We start from the raw sequence: 20,458 nt of genomic DNA, 5'->3' as shown, positions 1-20,458 counted from the left end.
TCTCTACTAACCCCTCGGTGGGGTTGGTTTTGGACTTTCTCCAGGACTGCCTAGACAGAGGTCTAGCCCCCTCTATCTTGAAGGTACATGTGGCAGCCCTGTCCGCCTATCTGAGGAGGCGTCTAACTCAACACCCTTTAGTTGATAATTTTCTAAAGGGTGCAACGAGGATCAGACCTGCTGTCTTACCTCCGATTCAGCAGTGGGACCTGGGGACGGTCCTGTCGGGTCTTTACGACTCCTCATTTGAGCGGCTAGATCAGGTACATCTGAAATTCCTGGCCTACAAGACAACCTTCTTGCTTCAGGTGCTCTCTTCCGAGGAACCCTATACCTCTTTCTTTGAGGACAGGGTACAATTACGTTTTTTGCTGGAATACAGACCCAAAGTCCCTTCACTGGCAAATCTAAATCAGCTTATATTTTTACCAGTCTTTTTTCCTGCTCCCTCCTCACCTGAGGAGGAAAGGCTTCATTCACTTGATATGGGTAGGTGCTTGCGCATCTACCTACAACGTACGCAAGCTTTCAATACATCATCAGCTTCATGGTCATCTAATAACACCTTCGTGAAGCACTATAGGCTGAGCTCACGTGCTTCGGATGCGACGGCCTTTGGCCGTTCTGTCTTGAGCTCGTTAAGTTGAGGAAACCCTCCCTAAGGGGATTACTTGACATCTCCCCACATTTTGTTGCTGTATGACGGCAGGGAATGGTGGTTTATGTAGATAAACTATTTTCCCTTAGTCATAACAGCAGCACAAGGCTTCCTTCCCTATTATGCAGCTTATACTCTTGTATTAACACGGGGGGAGGAGGTTCCAGTGCCCTCTTATAGGGCCTAGTCATGCATATTTAAATTAATCACTGTGTAAAATATTCCATCTGTCCTACCAGCACGCAGGGACAGAAATACCACACATTGTGCTGCTGTTATGACTAAGGGAAAACAGTTTATCTACATAAACCACCATTCTTTCCTCCTTTGTGTCCCATGTTATGTGGTCTACATAAGACTTCTGCTCACCCAGGTGGTGGAAGGCAGACAGAAATACAGAAAGCCAGAATCAGACTGTGGAGCCAGCGTCTTCAGACCCTCACCTAGGAAAACAAAATTGATACAAATTCACGGTTTAACACTTTCCAAAATGCCTAAGAAACGCAAATCAAATGTTTACCAACATTCTAAAAAAAAAAGCTATGAAAGTAGCCAGAAATCAACTTCTGCTCAAACTGAGCTAAGGAAGATTGAGCAAGCTAGGCGTCAAGTGACTATTTGAGCCGCAGAAACACCAGAGCAGGCGGATCATCGATGACAACAACACGCTCATTATATGGCGTCCCAGCGACCTGATGAGATGCCAGAACAATCACAGGCCCGGCGCAAGGAATGAGTTCAGCGCCAGGCCAGCTTAAGAGCAGCAGAAACACCACAGCAGGCAGATCATCGATGCCAACAACACGCTCATTATATGGCGTCCCAGCGAGCTCATGAGATGCCGGAAGAATTACAGGCCCGGTGTAAGAAACAAGTTCAGCGCCAGGCCAGCTTGAGAGCAGCGGAACACAACAGCAGACGGATCATCGACATCAAGAAGACGCTCATTATATGGCCTCCCAGTGAGCTGCTGAAATACCAGAACAATCACAAGCTCGACTCAGGGAACAAGTTCAGCGTCAGGCCAGCTTCAGAGCTGCTGAAACACAGGAGCAGACGGCTCAGCGCCACCAACAACACACACACATTCTATAGCCGCCCATCGTGCTGCTGAGCTGCCGGAACAATTAGAGGCACGGCACAGGGAACAAGTTGAGCGACAGGCCCTTTTAAGAGCTGCGCAAATGCAACAGCATGCGCATTATACACACCAATAAAAACTGCATCATACGGCGTCCCACCGAGCTGCTGATATGCCGGAGCAATCACAGACACAACTCAAGGAACAAGTTCAGCGGCAGGTCAGCTTATGAGCTGGTGAAACGCATGAACGGTCGGCTCATTTACACCATCAAAACATTTAGTATATGGCCTCGCATCAAGCAAGTGAGATGCCAGAACAATCACACGCACGGCGAAAGGAACAAGTTCAGCTCCAGGCTAGCTTCAGAGCTGCTGAAACGCAGGAACAGACAAATTATTACCAACAAGAACACACTCATTACATAGCGTCCCATCGAGCTGCTGAAATGCCGGAACAATCACAGGCACGATGCTAAGAACAAGTTCAGCGGCAGGCCAGCTTAAGAGCTGCCAAAACACCGCAGCAGGCCGATCATCGACGACAAGAAATGGCTCATTATATGGCGTCCCAGCACTCTACTGAGACTGTTGAGGAAGCAGAAGCTCGCAGATGGGCTGTTGCTCAAAGAGTGGCACAACATTGGTGAAAATTTAATCAAAACACTTGGAGTGTTTTCCAGTGTACTGGGTTGGAGTACAATGCCAGTCTCAACTACGCCAGCCACAGGCTCCTAAAAATGGGCCGAATGAACACAACCTGTACATTTTGCGATGCGCAAAATTGAAAAGAAGCGGCTGGCTTGTGCTGTTCTGGGGGAAAAGTAGTTATCCCATGCTTAGAAGAGCAGCGGAACTATTGAAAGAATTATTTACAAGTAGCCCAGAAGACATGCAACATTTTTTAAACAATATAAGAGAGTACAATGCCTGCTTCCACATAACATCTTGTGGGGTGGATGCAGTCATTTTGATGCCAGACTTCTCTCTGACATTTACTGTACAAGGGCAAGTTTATCATAGAATTGGGTCCCTGCTTCCCATATCCAATAGCCAGCCACAATTTTTACAAATTTATTTTGTAGGCGGTGAGACTGCGCAAGTACAATGACGTTCTAACATCGTTAATGGAGTTAAAAGCCAAATAGTTCACAAAATACAAACAGTTCTCAACACTAATAATATTTTAGTCTGCGAATTCAAAACTGCTCTTGAGGACATGCCCAATGAAAACTTCAAAGTAGTAATCCACCCGGACGGCGTGCTACACGACCAGCATGAGCAACGATACAATGCTCCCACCACTAGCGAAGTGGCAGCTGTTGTGGCTGGCTCGGAACACACCAGCAGCAGGGACATCGTCTTACACGCGGACAGCTCTGTTGCATTGCCGATACCAATAGGTTCTACGACGTTCTCCAGTACCCAATCATTTTTTGGAAAGTCCAGGGAGGATATAATTTTGAAATCCCTCAACTGAATCCACACACTAGGTGTCCAGTGCCAACTAAAAAAGTTTCCTGCATGGACTTCTATGCTTACCATCTCATGGTATGTACCAATAATTTTAATCTGCTGCTGCACTGCAAGCCACTTCTACACCAGTTCTTAGTTGATATGTATGTCAAAATAGAAAGTGAGCGCTTAAGGTACATCGCTTTGAATCAACGAAAGATACAAGCCGAAAACTATATTTATTTGCAGGACGCTGTTAAGAATGACGCCCAAGTTAGCGCCACTGATGTAGGGCAATTGGTTATATTCCCCTCCTCAGTCGTGAACAGCCCAAGATACCTCCATGAGTACACGCATTCACACACATTTGCAACTATGGTCGCCCGATCTTTTCATCACGTTTACATGCAATTCCGCATCGCCAGAGATTACAGTTGAAGTTGTGCCTAGCCAAAAACCGACTGACCGCCACGGCCTCATTGCTAGAGTTTTTAAAATCAAAGCCCAGAAGTTAGTTGCTCTACTCACCAAAGGTCAAATATTAAGAGAGACGCTGTGCTTCATGTACTCCATGGCAAAAGCAAGGATTGTCCCATGTACATCTTTTATTGTGGCTAAAAAAAATATTGCGGCCCACCCAAATCAACATCATTAGTGCGGAAATCCCCGATGCCAACATTGACCAAAAACTACACAACACCATCGTGAAAAATATGATTCATGGTCCATGTGGTGCACTGAATATTTCATCTCCGTGCATGAAGGATGGGAAGTGTACCAAAAAGTACCCCCGGCCGTTACTGAAGGACACACAGACAAGCCAAAATGGATACCCACTCTACCGCCAAAGAGCACCTGACGATGGAGGACGCACAGCTACTGTTACAATTCGCGGTAATCAAGAACACATCATAGTAGATAACAAGTGGGTTGTGCCGTATTCTCCCCTTCTTACTAAAATCTTCGATGCCCATATTAATGTAGAGTTCTGCAGTTCCATACAGGCCATTAAATACAGCGCCTTGCGCAAGGATTCGGCCCCCTTGAACTTTTCCACCTTTTGCCACATTTCAGGCTTCAAGCATAAAGATATCAAATTTAAATTTTGGGGGGAAGAATCAACAACATGTGGGACACAATTGTGCAAAAGTGATGAAGACATACCCCAAGCGACTTGTAGCTGTAATTGCAGCAAAAGGTGGCGCTACAAAGTATTAACGCAAGGGGGCCGAATAATTTTGCATGCCCCACTTTTCGGTTTTTTATTTATGAATAAAGTTTAAAATATCCAATAAATTTCGTTCCACTTCACAATTATGTCCCACTTATTGTTGATTCTTCCTAAAAAAAAATTAAATTTGATATCTCTATGTTTGAAGCCTGAAATGTGGCAAAAGGTTGAAAAGTTTAAGGGGGCCGAATATTTTCGCAAGGCACTGTATATATGAAAGTACATAAACAAAGGGAGCGATCAAGCAGTTTTCAATATGAGGCACGCTAACGATAGCAATCTTGACCCAAGAGATGAAGTGCAAACATTCAGGGCGGCCCGATACGTCAGCAGCAATGAAGCAGCATGGAGAATCTTTGGCTTACCACTTCACGAACGACACCCCACTGTCACCCACCTAGCGGTGCACCTCCCCAATGGCGAGCACGTTTACTTCACCGAGCACAATTTCAGCGATAAAGTAGCGATACTTCCCCAGACAACATTGACTGCATTTTTCAAACTCTGCACAAGTGACAACTTTGCAAAAACACTATTGTACGCTGAAGTCGCGAGATACTACACATGGAATGCATCAAAGAAAGAATGGCCGCGCCATGTTCAAGGCACAGCTGTAGAAAGCTGGCCAGGTATGAAGGCTAGCAATGCACTGGGTCGTATGTATACCGTGCATGTTACCAACTTTGAATGCTATTGTTTACACATGTTGCTCAACCCTGAACTTCAAAGCACTGAAAACAATTGATGGCCTACAGTGAGCCACATTCAGAGAAGCATGTGAAGCTACTGGAAGATGACAATCACTCAGCCGCCAAACTCAGAGAACTTTTTGCAGTTTTAATAAGCACTTGCGGACTCTCCAACCCTCTCCAGCTGTGGGATAAATACAAGGACGCACTGTCAGAGGATATGACGCATAGGCTACAAGGCACATACGAAGAATTGATAATTAATGAGGCTCTAAAATTAATAGAGGACAAAATCATTAACTTATCTGGGAAAAACATAGCAGCTTTTGGTTTGCCCACGCCACAACGAAGTGGCGAATTGTCAAGCAAAGTTGTAAGAGAACTTGATTACGATACTGTAGCCTTAGATACTTATGTCAATGACATGGCTCCACGTTTGCTCCCCGAACAATGCCACGTTTATGACGTTTCACGTTTCAATCATACATCGCATAAATAGTGGTAATGGAGGACTCTACTTTCTTGATGCACCGGAGGGGTACTGGAAAGACATTTGTGCTAAACCTCCTACTAGCCTGCGTTCGCAAAGAGTGGAGCATAGCCCTGGCTGTGGCTACCTCGGGAATTGCTGCAATGTTGCTAAACGGTGGCCGAACAGCAAATTCCACTTTTAAATTGCCACTAAATCTTGCCAGTGAAGAAGCCCCTACATGCAACATCAGCAAAAGTAGCAACCACGGCACTCTCTTGCAACAGTGTAAGTCTGCAAGATATCCGTGGCAACCAAACTCTTTGTTGTCATTTTGCTCGCTGGTGATTTCAGGCAGACACTGCCCGTCATTGAAAGAGGTACACCGGCGTATGAGATGAATGTGTGTCTAAAGGTGTCGCCATTGTGGTCCAAGGCCCTATTTACAGACTCTATTTACTTACCGATCTTAGCAGGGGCTGGGAATCGGTAAGTGTTGCCGTGGGCCCCACAAACACTATTATTATACTCGGGGGTCTTTTCAGACCCCAAGATATAATGATTGGAGGCCCAAAAGAGGTAAGGGAACATAAAAAAGCACTGTTACTTACCTCTCCAGGCAGGTTTTGGGCCTACCTGAGTGACATCACTGATCTTACATGACTGGGGCCTGTGTCCTTATGCACTGCGACGCAGGCCCCCAGGTTACCTGACGTCCCAGATGTCATTGAAGATGGCTGCTGCTATGGTCAGCAGGGTTATTAAAAAAAGCTAACAAACAAAAACCCTGCAGAGCCCAACTGGGCTCTGAACCGCCGGCACACCCTGGTGTGAACAAGGTCTGGCATTTAGTGTCACTTCCAGATCCATACACTAACCGGGTGTGCTCTGTTAATTCACAGAGGAGGCCTGGGCAGCTCAGAGCAGCCGCTACAAACAAGACAGTCTAGTCAGAGCCACTGAGCTAGACAGAGAGCAGTACTCAGTGTGTGCTACTAGTGCAAACTGTACAAGGCAGCTACTGCCCAACTAACAGTGTGATTGTATCTCAGGGGAACTCTAACTAAGGCCAACTGAGGAATATTCACACTGGAACCCATTCACACACAACAACAATGAGGATCTGGATTGAGATTAGGGCAGCAGGCGGAGTTACCAGGCCCCTTAAATAGGGAAAGGGCGGTCCCAACCAACCAGCCCAGTTGCCCATGCCGGGCAGACATTGGCTGACACCCTAGTCAGTCAGAACCAACCACGCCCTTCTGCTGCAAGGGAAGGTAACCCCTGCTAAGCAGATCTGTATCAAGTAGGAAAATGTGACAGCCGGCAAAAAGCAACGACCGAGGAGCGGACAGTGACCTGTCCCCTTGGCCGCAGCTGCCGCAGTGTCCTAACAGCCGCCATCAGCAGGGAGCATAGGGATAGGTAAGTAACAGTGTTTTGTTATATTTGTAACCCTCCCCGGTCTCTGATTATTATACTCTGGGGTCTGAAAAGACCCCAGAGTATAATAATTGTTCATGGGTGTCCACAATGGGGTATAATGCTGTGTGCAGGGGCCACTATGGGACATAATACTGTGTGCAGGGGCCACTATGGGGTATAATACTGTGTGCAGGGACCACTATGGGGCATAATACTGTGTGCAGGGACCACTATGGGACATAATACTGTGTGCAGGGGCCACTATGGGGTATAATACTGTGTGCAGGGGTCACTATGGGGGATAATACTGTGTACAGGAATGCAGGGGGAGGGGTAGTCGGCCGGGATCTTCGGCGTCGGTCGGGGGTAAACCCGTATCAAAAGTTTGACACGGCGCCCAGCCATTCCTAGTTACTCCACTGGTGCCGGGCCAAAGTCTACAGCATAAAAGACAATAATAATATCTAGAGATGAGTGAACGCCTTTCGATCAAATAGCACGCTGTTCAATACATTCGATTCCAATCGAACAACACGCGGCAAACGCAGTAAAATTTCGTATACCCTCCCACCTTCACTGGCGCGTTTTTTGCGCCAATAACTGTGCAGGGGAGGTGGGAGAGGAACTACAACAATGTAGGCATTGAAAAAAAAATTTAAAAACCCATTGGCTGCTGAAAACATGTGACCCCGGATTTATAAGAATAGTCGGCGCCATCTTCGTTTCATTTTGCGGCTTGGAGACATAGGGACAGAGATCTGCTGAGGGCTACGGAGGGATTAGCTTCAGATAGGCAGGAAAAACTGAAGAACAACAACAGCTCTTTTCAGAGCTATACACTGCAGGGAGAGGAGTCGATATACGCTCAATCCAGCTATCCACGGTGTGTACCCCCAAATGTCAAAGTGGGATACACAGCACTTGTCAGGCTATATACGCTCAATACAGCTTTCCACGGTGTGTACCCCCAAACACCCAAGTGTGATACAAAGCAATTAAGTCAGGTTATATACGCTCAATCCAGTTTTTAATGTGTGTACCCCCAAAACCTACCTGGGATACACAGCACTTGTCAGGCTATATATGCTCAACCCAGCTTTCCACGTTGTGTACCCCCAAAAACCTAAGTGGTATACAGAAAATCTGTCTATAGTATATATACGCTGAATCCAGCTTTCCTGGTTGTATTCCACTCCCAAATAAAAGTGGTATACAGCTAAATATAAAATATGTTTAAGGCCTGAAGCTGAATGTTGTACCTGACATTGTATACACTGGGGCAAGTGACACCTACAAAAGAGGGGTAAAAGAATTAATCCTGGGGGTGGCGCGGCTGAATTGGCACTCATGGGCACAAAATAACATCTGTTTATGGGCTGAAGCAAAAGAATGGGGTATAAGCTTAAAATGCAGGGGTCCCAATCTACAGTCCTATGAAAAAGTTTGGGCACCCCTATTAATCTTAATCATTTTTAGTTCTAAATATTTTGGTGTTTGCAACAGCCATTTCAGTTTGATATATCTAATAACTGATGGACACAGTAATATTTCAGGATTGAAATGAGGTTTATTGTACTAACAGAAAATGCGCAATATGCATTTAACCAAAATTTGACCGGTGCAAAAGTATGGGCACCCTTATCATTTTATTGATTTGAATACTCCTAACTACTTTTTACTGACTTACTGAAGCACAAAATTGGTTTTGTAACCTCAGTGAGCTTTGAACTTCATAGCCAGGTGTATCCAATCATGAGAAAAGGTATTTAAGGTGGCCAATTGCAAGTTGTTCTCCTATTTGAATCTCCTCTGAAGAGTGGCATCATGGGCTACTCAAAACAACTCTCAAATGATCTGAAAACAAAGATTGTTCAACATAGTTGTTCAGGGGAAGGATACAAAAAGCTGTCTCAGAGATTTAACCTGTCAGTTTCCACTGTGAGGAACATAGTAAGGAAATGGAAGACCACAGGGACAGTTCTTGTTAAGCCCAGAAGTGGCAGGCCAAGAAAAATATCAGAAAGGCAGAGAAGAAGAATGGTGAGAACAGTCAAGGACAATCCACAGACCACCTCCAAAGAGCTGCAGCATCATCTTGCTGCAGATGGTGTCACTGTGCATCGGTCAACCATACAGCGCACTTTGCACAAATAGAAGCTGTATGGGAGAGTGATGAGAAAGAAGCCGTTTCTGCACGTACGCCACAAATAGAGTTGCCTAAGGTATGAAAAAGCACATTTGGACAAGGCAGCTTCATTTTGGAAACAAAAATTGAGTTGTTTGGTTATAAAAAAAGGCGTTATGCATGGCGTCCAAAAAGAAACAGCATTCCAAGAAAAACACATGCTACCCACTGTAAGATTTGGTGGAGGTTCCATCATGCTTTGGGGCTGTGTGGCCAATGCCGGCATCGGGAATCTTGTTAAAGTTGAGGGTCGCATGGATTCCACTCAGTATCAGCAGATTCTTGAGAATAATGTTCAAGAATCAGTGATGAAGTTGAAGTTACGCCGGGGATGGATATTTCAGCAAGACAATGATCCAAAACACCGCTCCAAATCCTCAGGCATTCATGCAGAGGAACAATTACAATGTTCTGGAATGGCCATCCCAGTCCCCAGACCTGAATATCATTGAACATCTGTGGGATGATTTGAAGCGGGCTGTCCATGCTCAGCGACCATCTAACTTAACTGAACTTGAATTGTTTGTCCAAAATACCTTCATCCAGGATCCAGGGACTGATTAAAAGCTACAGGAAGCGACTAGAGGCTGTTATCTTTGCAAAAGGAGGATCTACTAAATATTAATGTCACTTTTCTGTTGAGGTGCCCATACTTTTGCACCGGTCAAATTTCGGTTTAATGCATATTGCGCATTTTCTGTTAGTACAATAAACCTCATTTCAATCCTGAAATATTACTGTGTCCATCAGTTATTAGATATATCAAACTGAAATGGCTGTTGCAAATACCAAAATATTTAGAACTAAAAATGATTAAGATTAATAGGGGTGCCCAAACTTTTTCATAGGACTGTATCTGTAACTCAAGAGAGCATAGACACGCAGGTTCTATCATGCAGTTACAAGTAGAAGAGCGGCTCAGCAAGTGACAGTTGGGGTTCATTGTGTACACTCTATGCCACCAAAAAGGCTAACTGCGGGGCGTACTTGCACCCCCTCGCCAAACTGACTCAAACCTCAGCTGGGGGAAGCCTCCACTCACTCCAGGGGCCACAGGTCCAACTTCTACACCCAATACGTGTAAGGCACAGAGGGATCGGAGAGGACAGGGCTGTGGTTGGCCAGGTACTCACGCAACATGCGCCTATACTTGTCCCTCCTGATGACACTAGGCCCCTCAGTGGCGGTATTAACGTGTCCCAGACCTTGGAGAGTGTTCCCCTGGTGGCTGTGGACCGGATGGCAGTTGTTAGCCTCTTGGAGGAAATCTCCTCTCTGCCGCCTGCGAGGGTTGCTGGAAACATCTCCTTCATATTCTGCACCAGTTGCTTGTGGCAATCATTTATGTGATTTTTCCTCTCCTCTACCAGAACGAAGGACGAGTATTTTCTTTTATACCAGGGGTGGAGGATTGCAAAAATCCAGTATTGTTTGCTCTCCATGATGTGAACTATGCCTTTGTTTCTTGAAAAGCATCCCAACATGAAGTCAGCCATGTGTGCCAGTGTGTTACTTGGCATGACTTCGCTGTCCCCAACTGTAAGGGTCACTCTCCATTTCCTACTCCCCTTCACACCATCTGTGGTGAAGCAATGGGATACGCCACACCTCCAACACCTGCGATATGGGATACGCAACACCTCCAACATGGCCTGCAGGGCAGAGCTAGGCAGACTCCCCCTATGGCTCACCATACAGAAGAGGGCGCTAGCTTTCCAGGCACACATCCAGGGGAGCCACGCTAAGGCGAAACGCGCGTCGAGGTGTCTTGGTTCCCTTACTCCTGATGTTCTGGGGTTAACCCCCTATGGTTTATTTACACTGCCAATATGTCTATGGGTATGTATTGATTTTGGACCTATGACATTTATTGCTATACCTCCTGTTTACCTCTTAACTGGTTACTCTTCATTATATGCATAATATACCCCAATTTTGGGGACTCTGTTATAGGGGTTACACTCTTTTGGAGGTCTATTTGTATATCTTGTGCACTTTGTTTATTTTACATATGTGCATTTTGTTGGTGCAGTGTACTTATTTATTTCTATTAGGATTTGAATAACTAGGATTATATACCATACATATAGGGAGAAACCCTCTGGTTCATCAGTAGTGAGAGGGGTACGGTTCTGTCGGACTGTTTTTATACAGTCGGACCCCTCTGTGTTGCCCTCCATTGTTTGTTATATGTTTTGTATGTGTTTTATATTGTCTTTTCAATAAAATATATATTTTTATTTTTTGGATTCCTCAATTTTTGTTGTTGATTAAGTTGCATTAGTTTTGAGGCTACTCATTTATTATTGATGGATAAATTTGGTTGGTTGTGACACATCCGGGGAGCAAGCCTGACTCCTACCACCACCAAGCATGGCTAAGCCACCTGAGCAAACCAGACACTCACCAACCAAACAACAGCCAACCACCAAACCAAAAACACCAACAGATGATAACCAAGGCCGAAATAAAGGCGACCACAGAGGCAAACAGAGAGCGGTACATTGAAGAATGGAGAAACGAAATAAATAACTCCAAGAAACTCACCAATGTGTACCAATCCCTACAAAGGGACTACACCATGGCCACCTACCTGGAGAGAATACGCCACCCCAAGCACAGACAGACCCTGAGCCGATACAGACTGAGCGCCCACAACCTAGAGATAGAGACGGGGCGATACAGACAGACGTACAAGCCACGGGAGAACAGACTGTGCCAGCACTGTGACCAGGGGGCCCTAGAAGACGAGACCCACTTCCTGCTACACTGCACCAAATACTCAGCTGTGAGGGCCGTCTACTACCAAAGACTCTCTGCCCACATCCCAGACTTCATATCTGCAGACAAGAAGAGGAAACTCTACATCCTACTGGGAGAAGAAGAGGCCACTGTGGAGATCGCTGCCCAATACGTGTCCAGCTGTCACCAAACAAGAGGAAGATGAAACTCCACGGACTGTTATATTTATCCCAATACAACCACCCCACCCCCACCTCCAACCCCACCTCCCCATATAGCGGTCACCAACTAAGAGGAAGATGAGACTCCACGGACTGTTATATTTATCCCAAAACACCCGCCCCACCCCCACCTCCAACCCCAACCCCACCTCCCCATATAGCGGTCACCAACGAAGAGGAAAATGAGACTCCATGGACTGTTATAACCCAAACCACCCCCCCATACCCACCACTCACCCACCCAAATCCAACTCCCCCCTCCCCCACTTTACTAGCTTTGGCAATGCCAAATACCTATTCGGACGTGCCAATAAAGCTTTTTTGATTTGATTTGATACACTGAACTTCCACTCAAGCCTTGTGTGGGACAGGGACATCAGATGCTACTTCATCCCCCTCATCTTCCTCTGCCAGCCAACGGTGCGAAGATGAGAGGAGTGTGCTCTGTTTTCTGCCTAGCAGAGGCTACTTCTCACTTACGAAAATGGCCGCACTTTGACCAGTATATCAGGCACAATGGTGTAGGTTTCAAAGAACCTTTGCACCAACAAGTTAAAGACGTGGGCCATGTGTGGACCGTGTTTGAGTCTGGCAAGCTCCAGATCTGCTACCAGGTTCCGGCCATTATCACATACACCAACATGCCTGGGCCCAGGTGCAGCGGGGAAAACCACATTACCGTCACAATGACGATGGCATCCCTGACCTCGGGGGAAGTGTGTTTTGTGTCGGCCAAGCTGATGAGCTTCAGCACGATCTGCTGACGTCTCCACACCCCAGTGCTGAAGCACTTACAGGTCACAGGTGTGGTCGAGGTTGCAGTGGAGGAGGAGGCTTTCAGAGAACCCCTGCCATGAATTTGGGGCTGGGAGAGGAGATAGGCCACCCCAGTCTGCACCCTGGGCGCAGCCTCCACTACATTCACCCGGCCTGTCCTTACAGAGAAGCAGCATGTTTAAGTAATAAAATTGTGACAGAGGGGGTAGTGGGGGAGTTTTTATTTAAATAAAAACACTTTTGATTTTCTATGTGTATTTCTTCCCCCATAGTTTACACTTTGTCCTTAGTAATGCAGCCAAAATGACCTACCGTATATACTTGAGTATAAGCCGACTCGAATATAAGCCGAGGCCCCTAATTTTACCACAAAAAACTGGGAAAACTTATTCACTCGAGTATAAGCCGAAGTGGGGGGGGGGAATGCAGCAGCTACTGGAAAATTTCAAAAATTAAAAGTTAAAAGAGTTTTTGGGTGCAGTAGGTGCTGGGGAAGGGGAGGGGGTGTTTTGGTTGTCTGTCTGCCCCTTCCCTGAGCTTGAGGACTGAGGGGTTTTTTTTCCCCCACTTGGAATTAAGCCTGGCTGAATATAGGGGATCTGCAGTGCTCCTATTAACCCCTTTCCGACGGAACAGGAGCACTGCAGATAACCTGTATTCAGTAGACACAGGGATACCTAATGTGTATGTGTGTCACAGTCATTTTCTACTTTTGTATGTATTCTAGGGAAAGGAGGTGATTTAGAACTTTAATTTTTTAAAATCTTTTTTTTTTTTTTTTTTGCACCATTGTATGGGAGATTCTATACATTAATATTGTGGCTGGTCATAGACACCCCTCCCCCCCACTTCCTAAAAAAAAAATATATATTTTTTTTTTTGCTGACTCAAGTATAAGCCGAGGGGGGGCTTTTTCAGCACAAAAACTGTGCTGAAAAATTCGGCTTATACTTGAGTATATTCTAGTTATATCGTTTTATTTACATTTTAGCACCTTAAAAAAAATCCAAACTTTTTTTTTTTTCTTTTTAAATGTCTTGGAGTCGCCAAATTGTGACACCCGTAACGGGAGGTGGTGGGCGCTCCATCAATGGAAATCTTCAAGCGGAATCTGGATAAACATATAGCTGGGATGATTTAGGAAAACCTGCACTCGCAGGGGGTTGGACCCGATGGCCCTTGAGGTCCCTTCCAACTCTACCATAAGATAAGATAAGATACACGTCACGCACAGACGGCTCCGCTACATACACGTCACACAAAGACGGCTCCACTACATACACGTCACACAAAGACGGCTCCGCTACATACACATCACACACAGACGGCTCTGCTACATACACGTCACACACAGACGGCTCCGCTACATAGTCACACACAGACGGCTCCGCTACATACACGTCACACACAGACGGCACCGCTACATACACGTCACACAAAGACGGCTCCGCTACATACACGTCACACAAAGACGGCTCCGCTACATACACGTCACACACAGACGGCTCCGCTACATACACGTCACGCACAGACGGCTCCACTACATACACGTCACACAAAGACGGCTCCTCTACATACACGTCACACACAGACGGCTCCGCTACATACACGTCACACACAGACGGCTCCGCTACATACACGTCACACACAGACGGCTCCGCTACATACACGTCACACAAAGACGGCTCCGCTATATACACGTCACACACAGACAGCTCCGCTACATACATGTCACACACAGACGGCTCCGCTACATACACGTCACACACAGACGGCTCCGCTACATACATGTCACACACAGACGGCTCCGCTACATACACGTCACACACAGACAGCTCTGCTATATACATGTCACACACAGACAGCTCCGCTACATACAAGTCACACAGACTGCTCCGCTAAATAAACGTCACACACAGACGGCTCCGCTACATACACGTCACACACAGACGACTCCGCTAGATACACGTCACACACAGATGGCTCCGCTACATACATGTCATACACAGACGGCTCCGCTACATACATGTCACACATAGACGGCTCCACTTCATACACGTCACACACAGACGGCTCTGCTACATACACATCACACGCAGACGGCTTCGCTACATACACGTCACACACAGACAGCTCTGCTACATACACATCACACGCAGACGGCTCCGCTACATACACGTCACACCCACAGGGTAGCTGCTAAATCCTAGTGGGCTAAAGGACCTCTGATGACGTCATGACCATGTGATCAGACTCTGGTGTGGGTGGAGCTATTCAGGACAGTGCCGAGTTACACAGGAAAAAGAAGCTGCAGGGAATGGAGGCTGGAAAGTAAGATGGAGAGAATAGAAAGCAAGTGTAAGCAATAGGGGGGAAAGGGGGGTGCATGCTGTAGGTGAGCATGATAGAGGGATTTAGGCTGTGTGTGAGCAAAATGGGGGAAAGGGCTGTTCTTTCCCTGGCTGAGATGATAATATTTGTGTCTTTTGCCGTTTCAGGTGTCAGCAGTTCCAGAAACAGTCGGCGGCGGTTGTTCTGGGCTGTTTCCATCCCTCCCATAGAGGCAAATATTAGTCGGGGCCTTCACCCTATGGTATAAATCACATGATGGAGTTATTCTCCAGGTCGCTACAGTTCCACTGATATCACATTTAGGGTGCATGCACACTACGTAACGCCGGGCGTGTATGAGAGCCGTACACGCCGGCATTACAGCAGACTGCCGAACACTTCCCATTCACTTCAATGGGAGCGCTCGTAACAGCGGCGTTTACGAGCGCTCCCATTGAAGTGAATGGGAAGTGCTCGGCAGTCTGCTGTAATGCCGGCGTGTACGGCTCTCATACACGCCCGGCGTTACGTAGTGTACATGCACCCTAATACAGGGTTTAGGTTTTATTACTTCTTCGCTAGAAAGAACTCACTGAATCATTTCTTCTTGTCTCGCCATATTCTGAGCCCGAACTTTCATCTCTCTCCATAGCGGTGCAAGGGCTCGGTGTCTGCGGGATCAAGGTTGTGATATTTTTTTATTTTTGTATTTGTTGCTGGTTTTTCGTCATCTTTATTTTTTACCAAAATGAAATGTGCCAGGTATCTTCACATACTAGAGCCTGAACCGGAAGCCTCCCTTATACTCCCTACTAATCCTATTTATTCCATGGGATTCCATGTAGTGATTACATTGTCTCATCTTCTCTCCATTCAGGTTCCTACAATATAGAATCCTCTCAGTATCTTCTATATAAGAGAATATTCCGGATTGATCCATCAAGGAGGGAAAGAGACAGGAACAAGATGGCGGAAAGTCTATTAAATCTCACCCTAGAGATCATCTACCAGCTTACTGGAGAGGTGAGAGATTCTGATGATGTTATCATGACATCATTCTTATCTCTAGTAATAACAGATGATATGACTGGAGAGGTGATGGACTCTGGACATGTATGTAGTGAGATTTATTAATGTGTCTCCCCATAACCAGGATTACACAGTAGTGAAGAAGACCTCTAGTGGGTGCTGTCAGGCTCCTGTGTATGATGAATATGGAGGAACCCTGAGCCCAATCCTGGGGCCTTCACCTCACCCCCTGATACAGGAGGAGATCAATGGACAGAAGATCCTAGAACTCACCCACAAGATGCTGGAGCTGCTGACTGGAGAGGTGACACTGCTGGGAATGCTGGGACATTATACAGTAACTGGAGGGGTCGGGGTGATGACTGTATCATTGTGTTGTCAGGTTCCTATAAGGTGTCAGGATGTCGCTGTCTATTTCTCCATGGAGGAGTGGGAGTATTTAGAAGGACACAAGGATCTGTACAAGGAGGTGATGATGGAGGACCAGCAGCCCCTCACATCAGCAGGTAATAGACATGACTATATACACATGGACTTCCATTATTTGTATGTACAGAATGAATTCAGCCCCTGTCTGTGTTTCCTACAGGTAGATCCAGTAAGAGGACAACACCGGAGAGATGTCCCAGTCCTCTTCTTCCACAGGATGATGATCAGGTAGATGGAGATATTCCCTATGATGTGTAGACGGGCTATGAAGTCCTTGTGGTCAGTCTTGTTGTATCCAGCACTATTAGATGTTTTATACTTGTGTATTGAGAGGTGAAGATGGAGGATGAAGCTGACCATAGACATTACATGGTGTCTTGATCTTCTCACAATCTTCTGTCTATAGAGACTGCAGATTGGAATAAGGAATTATCAGGTTGGATTTCTACCGATCTGATCCTTTATCTCTCCTGAGACAAACAACTCTGGATGTATCTGGTAGAATCTGATCTCCTCCACTGACACAACCTGAAGCAGGTCTAGCCAGGCCGAGTATACATGTGTATGAGGATCTTGTGGTTGTTATTGAGATAACATGTAATATCTATGTCCAGCTTATAAAAGACTTTGGCTAAGGTAACTCCTTTTGTCAGGTGATTTTGGCCACCATGCACCATGATCTTTCCATGATCTTTTCTGCTCATCTAGAACATTCTCTGTGACTTCCCCGTTTGTTCGGTGACTTTTACATTATTTGTTTTACAGATTTTCCATCAGGATAAAGATGTGAGCGACATTAATGCTATATCTATGAGAATAAAGGAAGAGCCCTATGTGAGTGGTGATGAGGAGTGTGAGGAGGACATTCCTACAGGGACCCGCCCAGGTGAGGAGTCACCACTATATAAAGCACAGAAGGGTCACTGATTCTCCTTATTCAGCAACTCACTTTTGTCCTTTTTCAGCTTTTCAATTTGAGGGGATCCCCCCCTTCTCTCCCCTGCTTATCCCACCACAATACGACTCCTGGGTTTCTAGGGTTTGATAGACAGGGGGTCTAACAGCAGCTTCCAGGCTATCATGTATGGATGAATATTAGGTCAATCCAGAAACAGGGTCTAATATGTGTCAGTTAAATGTACAATATACAAAATAAGGGCCCATTCACACGGAGTATACGCTCGCTGATTCTGAACGTGTTTTACGTTCTGAATCAGCAGCGTTAAAACAGATCCCATTGAATTCTATGGGAGCCGGCATACGCCCGTATCACATTGAAAGCAATAGGGAAAAAAGCAGCCCATTCATTTCCATGGGGAGTGCGCGTATGCTGGCTCCCATAGAAAGCAATGGGATCTGTTTTAACGTCGCTGATTTGGAACGTAAAACACGTTCAGAATCAGCGAGCGTATACTCCGTGTGAAGGGGCTCTAAAAGGTAGGTTACTAGAGTAAAATAAAAAGTCCCCAAAATTTCATTAAATGCAAATACTACAAAACTAGCTCAGGTCAGTCTATACCCCTGATTAATGGAGTCCAGGTGTTGGTCTTTGGTCAACCACGAGAAGGTGGAGCTACTAAATGGATTCTTTAGCTCTGTATAGGAAGAGTAGCCATCCTGTCGTCCATCATGGAATCTTTTGTCCCACCCAAGCACACATGTATGTGACATCAACTCTTTCCCTTCATCTGTCCAGTCCAGCAGCGTTCGGGGTATTTTCTGGCAGAAGTCCTTGCCACAGTTGACCACTGAGGCCAATCAGCCACCTAAGGAAAGGATTCTATACCTACATACGTCACCTGTGACGTCCCGGTTCCATTCCTTAGGCCATAGATTTGCTTCATCCAGAACTTTACATTCAGCAAAGACTTCCACTGGAATAAGTTGGACTGGACAGTGATGGGAGACACCGGAGTCCAATGAGGACAGGCGAGTATGGTTTTTGTCTTTCATTTTTCACCTTCTCAGGCCTCCTGGCAAAAATCTGTAATTCCTGGACCTCTTTAAGCCTGCAAGGTCTACATAGCGGCCCTCATTGATTTACACAGGTGATCTGGGCCTTAGGAGATCTTAAAATTAGGTAAATCCAAACACTCATGAATGGAAAGACACAATCGATTGTAACGTTTCATTATTTATCAACAAGAAAGCCAAAAAGGAAAAGCCATGTGAGAAAATCCAAGGACACCTGATGCATCACTATCCTATAGAACCAGCAATAACCTGAAGTGGATTACTTCCCGTGTGACTTTTTCATTGTTCTCGAGGAATTTTAGTCCACTATTCTTTAAGGTTTCTGGTTATTCACTGAAAGTTCCACCGTGGCATTTCCATTCGGTTAAAGTCTAGACTGAGCCATCGATCTCTTCTTTTTTTAGCCATTGTGTTGTCGATTTGTTAGCATGCATTGCATAGTCTGACCTTGGGGTGAATTTGTTGAGACATCTACTCTTGAGAGGATTGTCAAGTGTCTTAATTGTTTTCCATTTGTGAATAATCCTTCTCACTGTAGATTCATGGACCTCCAATTGTTTGGCAATGGCCTTTATAACTCTTTCCAAATTGATGGGTGGCAGCAATTACTCTAAGATCACTGCTAATGTCTTTCCTCCTTGGCATTGTGGCAAATACTTATCTTCTTAATTCCTATAGAAGGTTTTAAACACATTGCTTCCTCATTTTGGCTTAGTTTTTGTAAATATATAAACGCAATGTCTAATTGTCATGTGATGTTGTTCATCTGAGGTTGTGTGTACCTAATTTTAAGACCTTCTATATACCAGGTTTTATAGAATTATATCCTGATAGGTAAAACCATACAATTCAAAGATGGATGTATATCTACATGGGTGGTTCTTTTCTTACTGTCTTACTGTTGGTAGGAGTAATGCCTGCAGGATAACAAATCTGGTTCTACTGGGTCCATTATACTAATTTGGATTACTACAACCACTTTCGAGATGCCCAATCTTCGTCTCTGATGTCTAAGGGTATGTTAACACATAGCGGAATCTTTTGCTGATTTCAGCCATATTCCACCTCACAAATTCCGCTCTGAATCGGCCTCCCATTTTGTTAGCCGGAGATTGAAGCAGAAAGGCAAAAAAAAAAAAAAAAAGTCTTGCTTAATATTGTCACAGCTTATTCAGCCTGCACCTCCTCCAGCACAGGTATGAGATGATCTGGTCATTGTGGGCCTGGCAGACGCGCTAAACCTCACATCCAGTGTTAGATCCTTTACTGCTTTCATACTCTGTCTTGTGCTGTACGTTTATTAAGACTAGGTAAATTGTCGGATCTCCGCCGATTTGAGAGATTGCCCATATAGTGTAGACCTGGTTGTAAAACAATTCACAGCTCTTACTTGATTTTACTTTAATTTCTTGTTGGTTTTCTTTCACTATGGAATATTGAGTGTTGTATCTAGGTAGGGCAGTGACGTGATGTAATGTATATTTCTCTATGGACCTGCCCTTATTGTTATTATTGATCATTTTTGGTAGCCTGACATCCTCCGTCTTCTGCAGTCTATTATTAGATTGTCTCCTTTTTTGCCACCGCTGTCTTAGATACTAATTGAGTATCAATATAATTTTTTTAAAAGAATTATGAATTATTTTTCACAGATGACTGTACCAGGAGCTCAGAGGGACATTTGATATCTACAGATTATAAAGCAGAGGATTATGGTATCACACAAGATCCATATGAAGAACATGTGATTACCCCAGATGTAC

The 20,458-nt window shown here is 45.3% G+C and overlaps 2 protein-coding genes and 1 pseudogene across 2 annotated transcripts in view; 2 read left to right on the top strand and 1 right to left on the bottom strand.

The window, feature by feature from the left end:
* Nucleotides 1–20,458, bottom strand: part of LOC142192831 (uncharacterized) — a 319,569-nt pseudogene that overhangs the window by 257,545 nt on the left and 41,566 nt on the right.
* Nucleotides 1–20,458, top strand: part of LOC142190910 (uncharacterized) — a 33,193-nt gene that overhangs the window by 11,000 nt on the left and 1,735 nt on the right. The gene's annotated exons all lie outside the window — the stretch shown is intronic.
* On the top strand, nt 15,230–16,979 carry LOC142196871 (gastrula zinc finger protein XlCGF66.1-like). The gene is made up of 5 exons (XM_075266858.1): nt 15,230–15,290; nt 15,431–15,525; nt 16,141–16,286; nt 16,417–16,798; nt 16,882–16,979. Exons 3-5 carry the CDS (start codon nt 16,230–16,232, stop codon nt 16,977–16,979), a joined length of 537 nt encoding a protein of 178 aa, XP_075122959.1. The 5' UTR covers nt 15,230–15,290; nt 15,431–15,525; nt 16,141–16,229.

This window comes from Leptodactylus fuscus, chromosome 1 (genome assembly GCF_031893055.1).
Source record: "Leptodactylus fuscus isolate aLepFus1 chromosome 1, aLepFus1.hap2, whole genome shotgun sequence".
Lineage (NCBI taxonomy): Eukaryota > Metazoa > Chordata > Amphibia > Anura > Leptodactylidae > Leptodactylus > Leptodactylus fuscus.
Note: the sequence above shows the minus strand (reverse complement) of the source record. Positions and strands in the feature narration are given on the sequence as shown.

Excerpts from the sequence above, each read along its gene's own strand:
- LOC142196871 (XM_075266858.1), top strand. The coding sequence starts at position 16,230 with ATGGCGGAAAGTCTATTAAATCTCACCCTAGAGATCATCTACCAGCTT. Across the intron at positions 16,287-16,416 it reads TCTACCAGCTTACTGGAGAG|GATTACACAGTAGTGAAGAA; the intron begins GTGAGAGATTCT and ends CCCCATAACCAG. Across the intron at positions 16,799-16,881 it reads GCAGCCCCTCACATCAGCAG|GTAGATCCAGTAAGAGGACA; the intron begins GTAATAGACATG and ends TGTTTCCTACAG.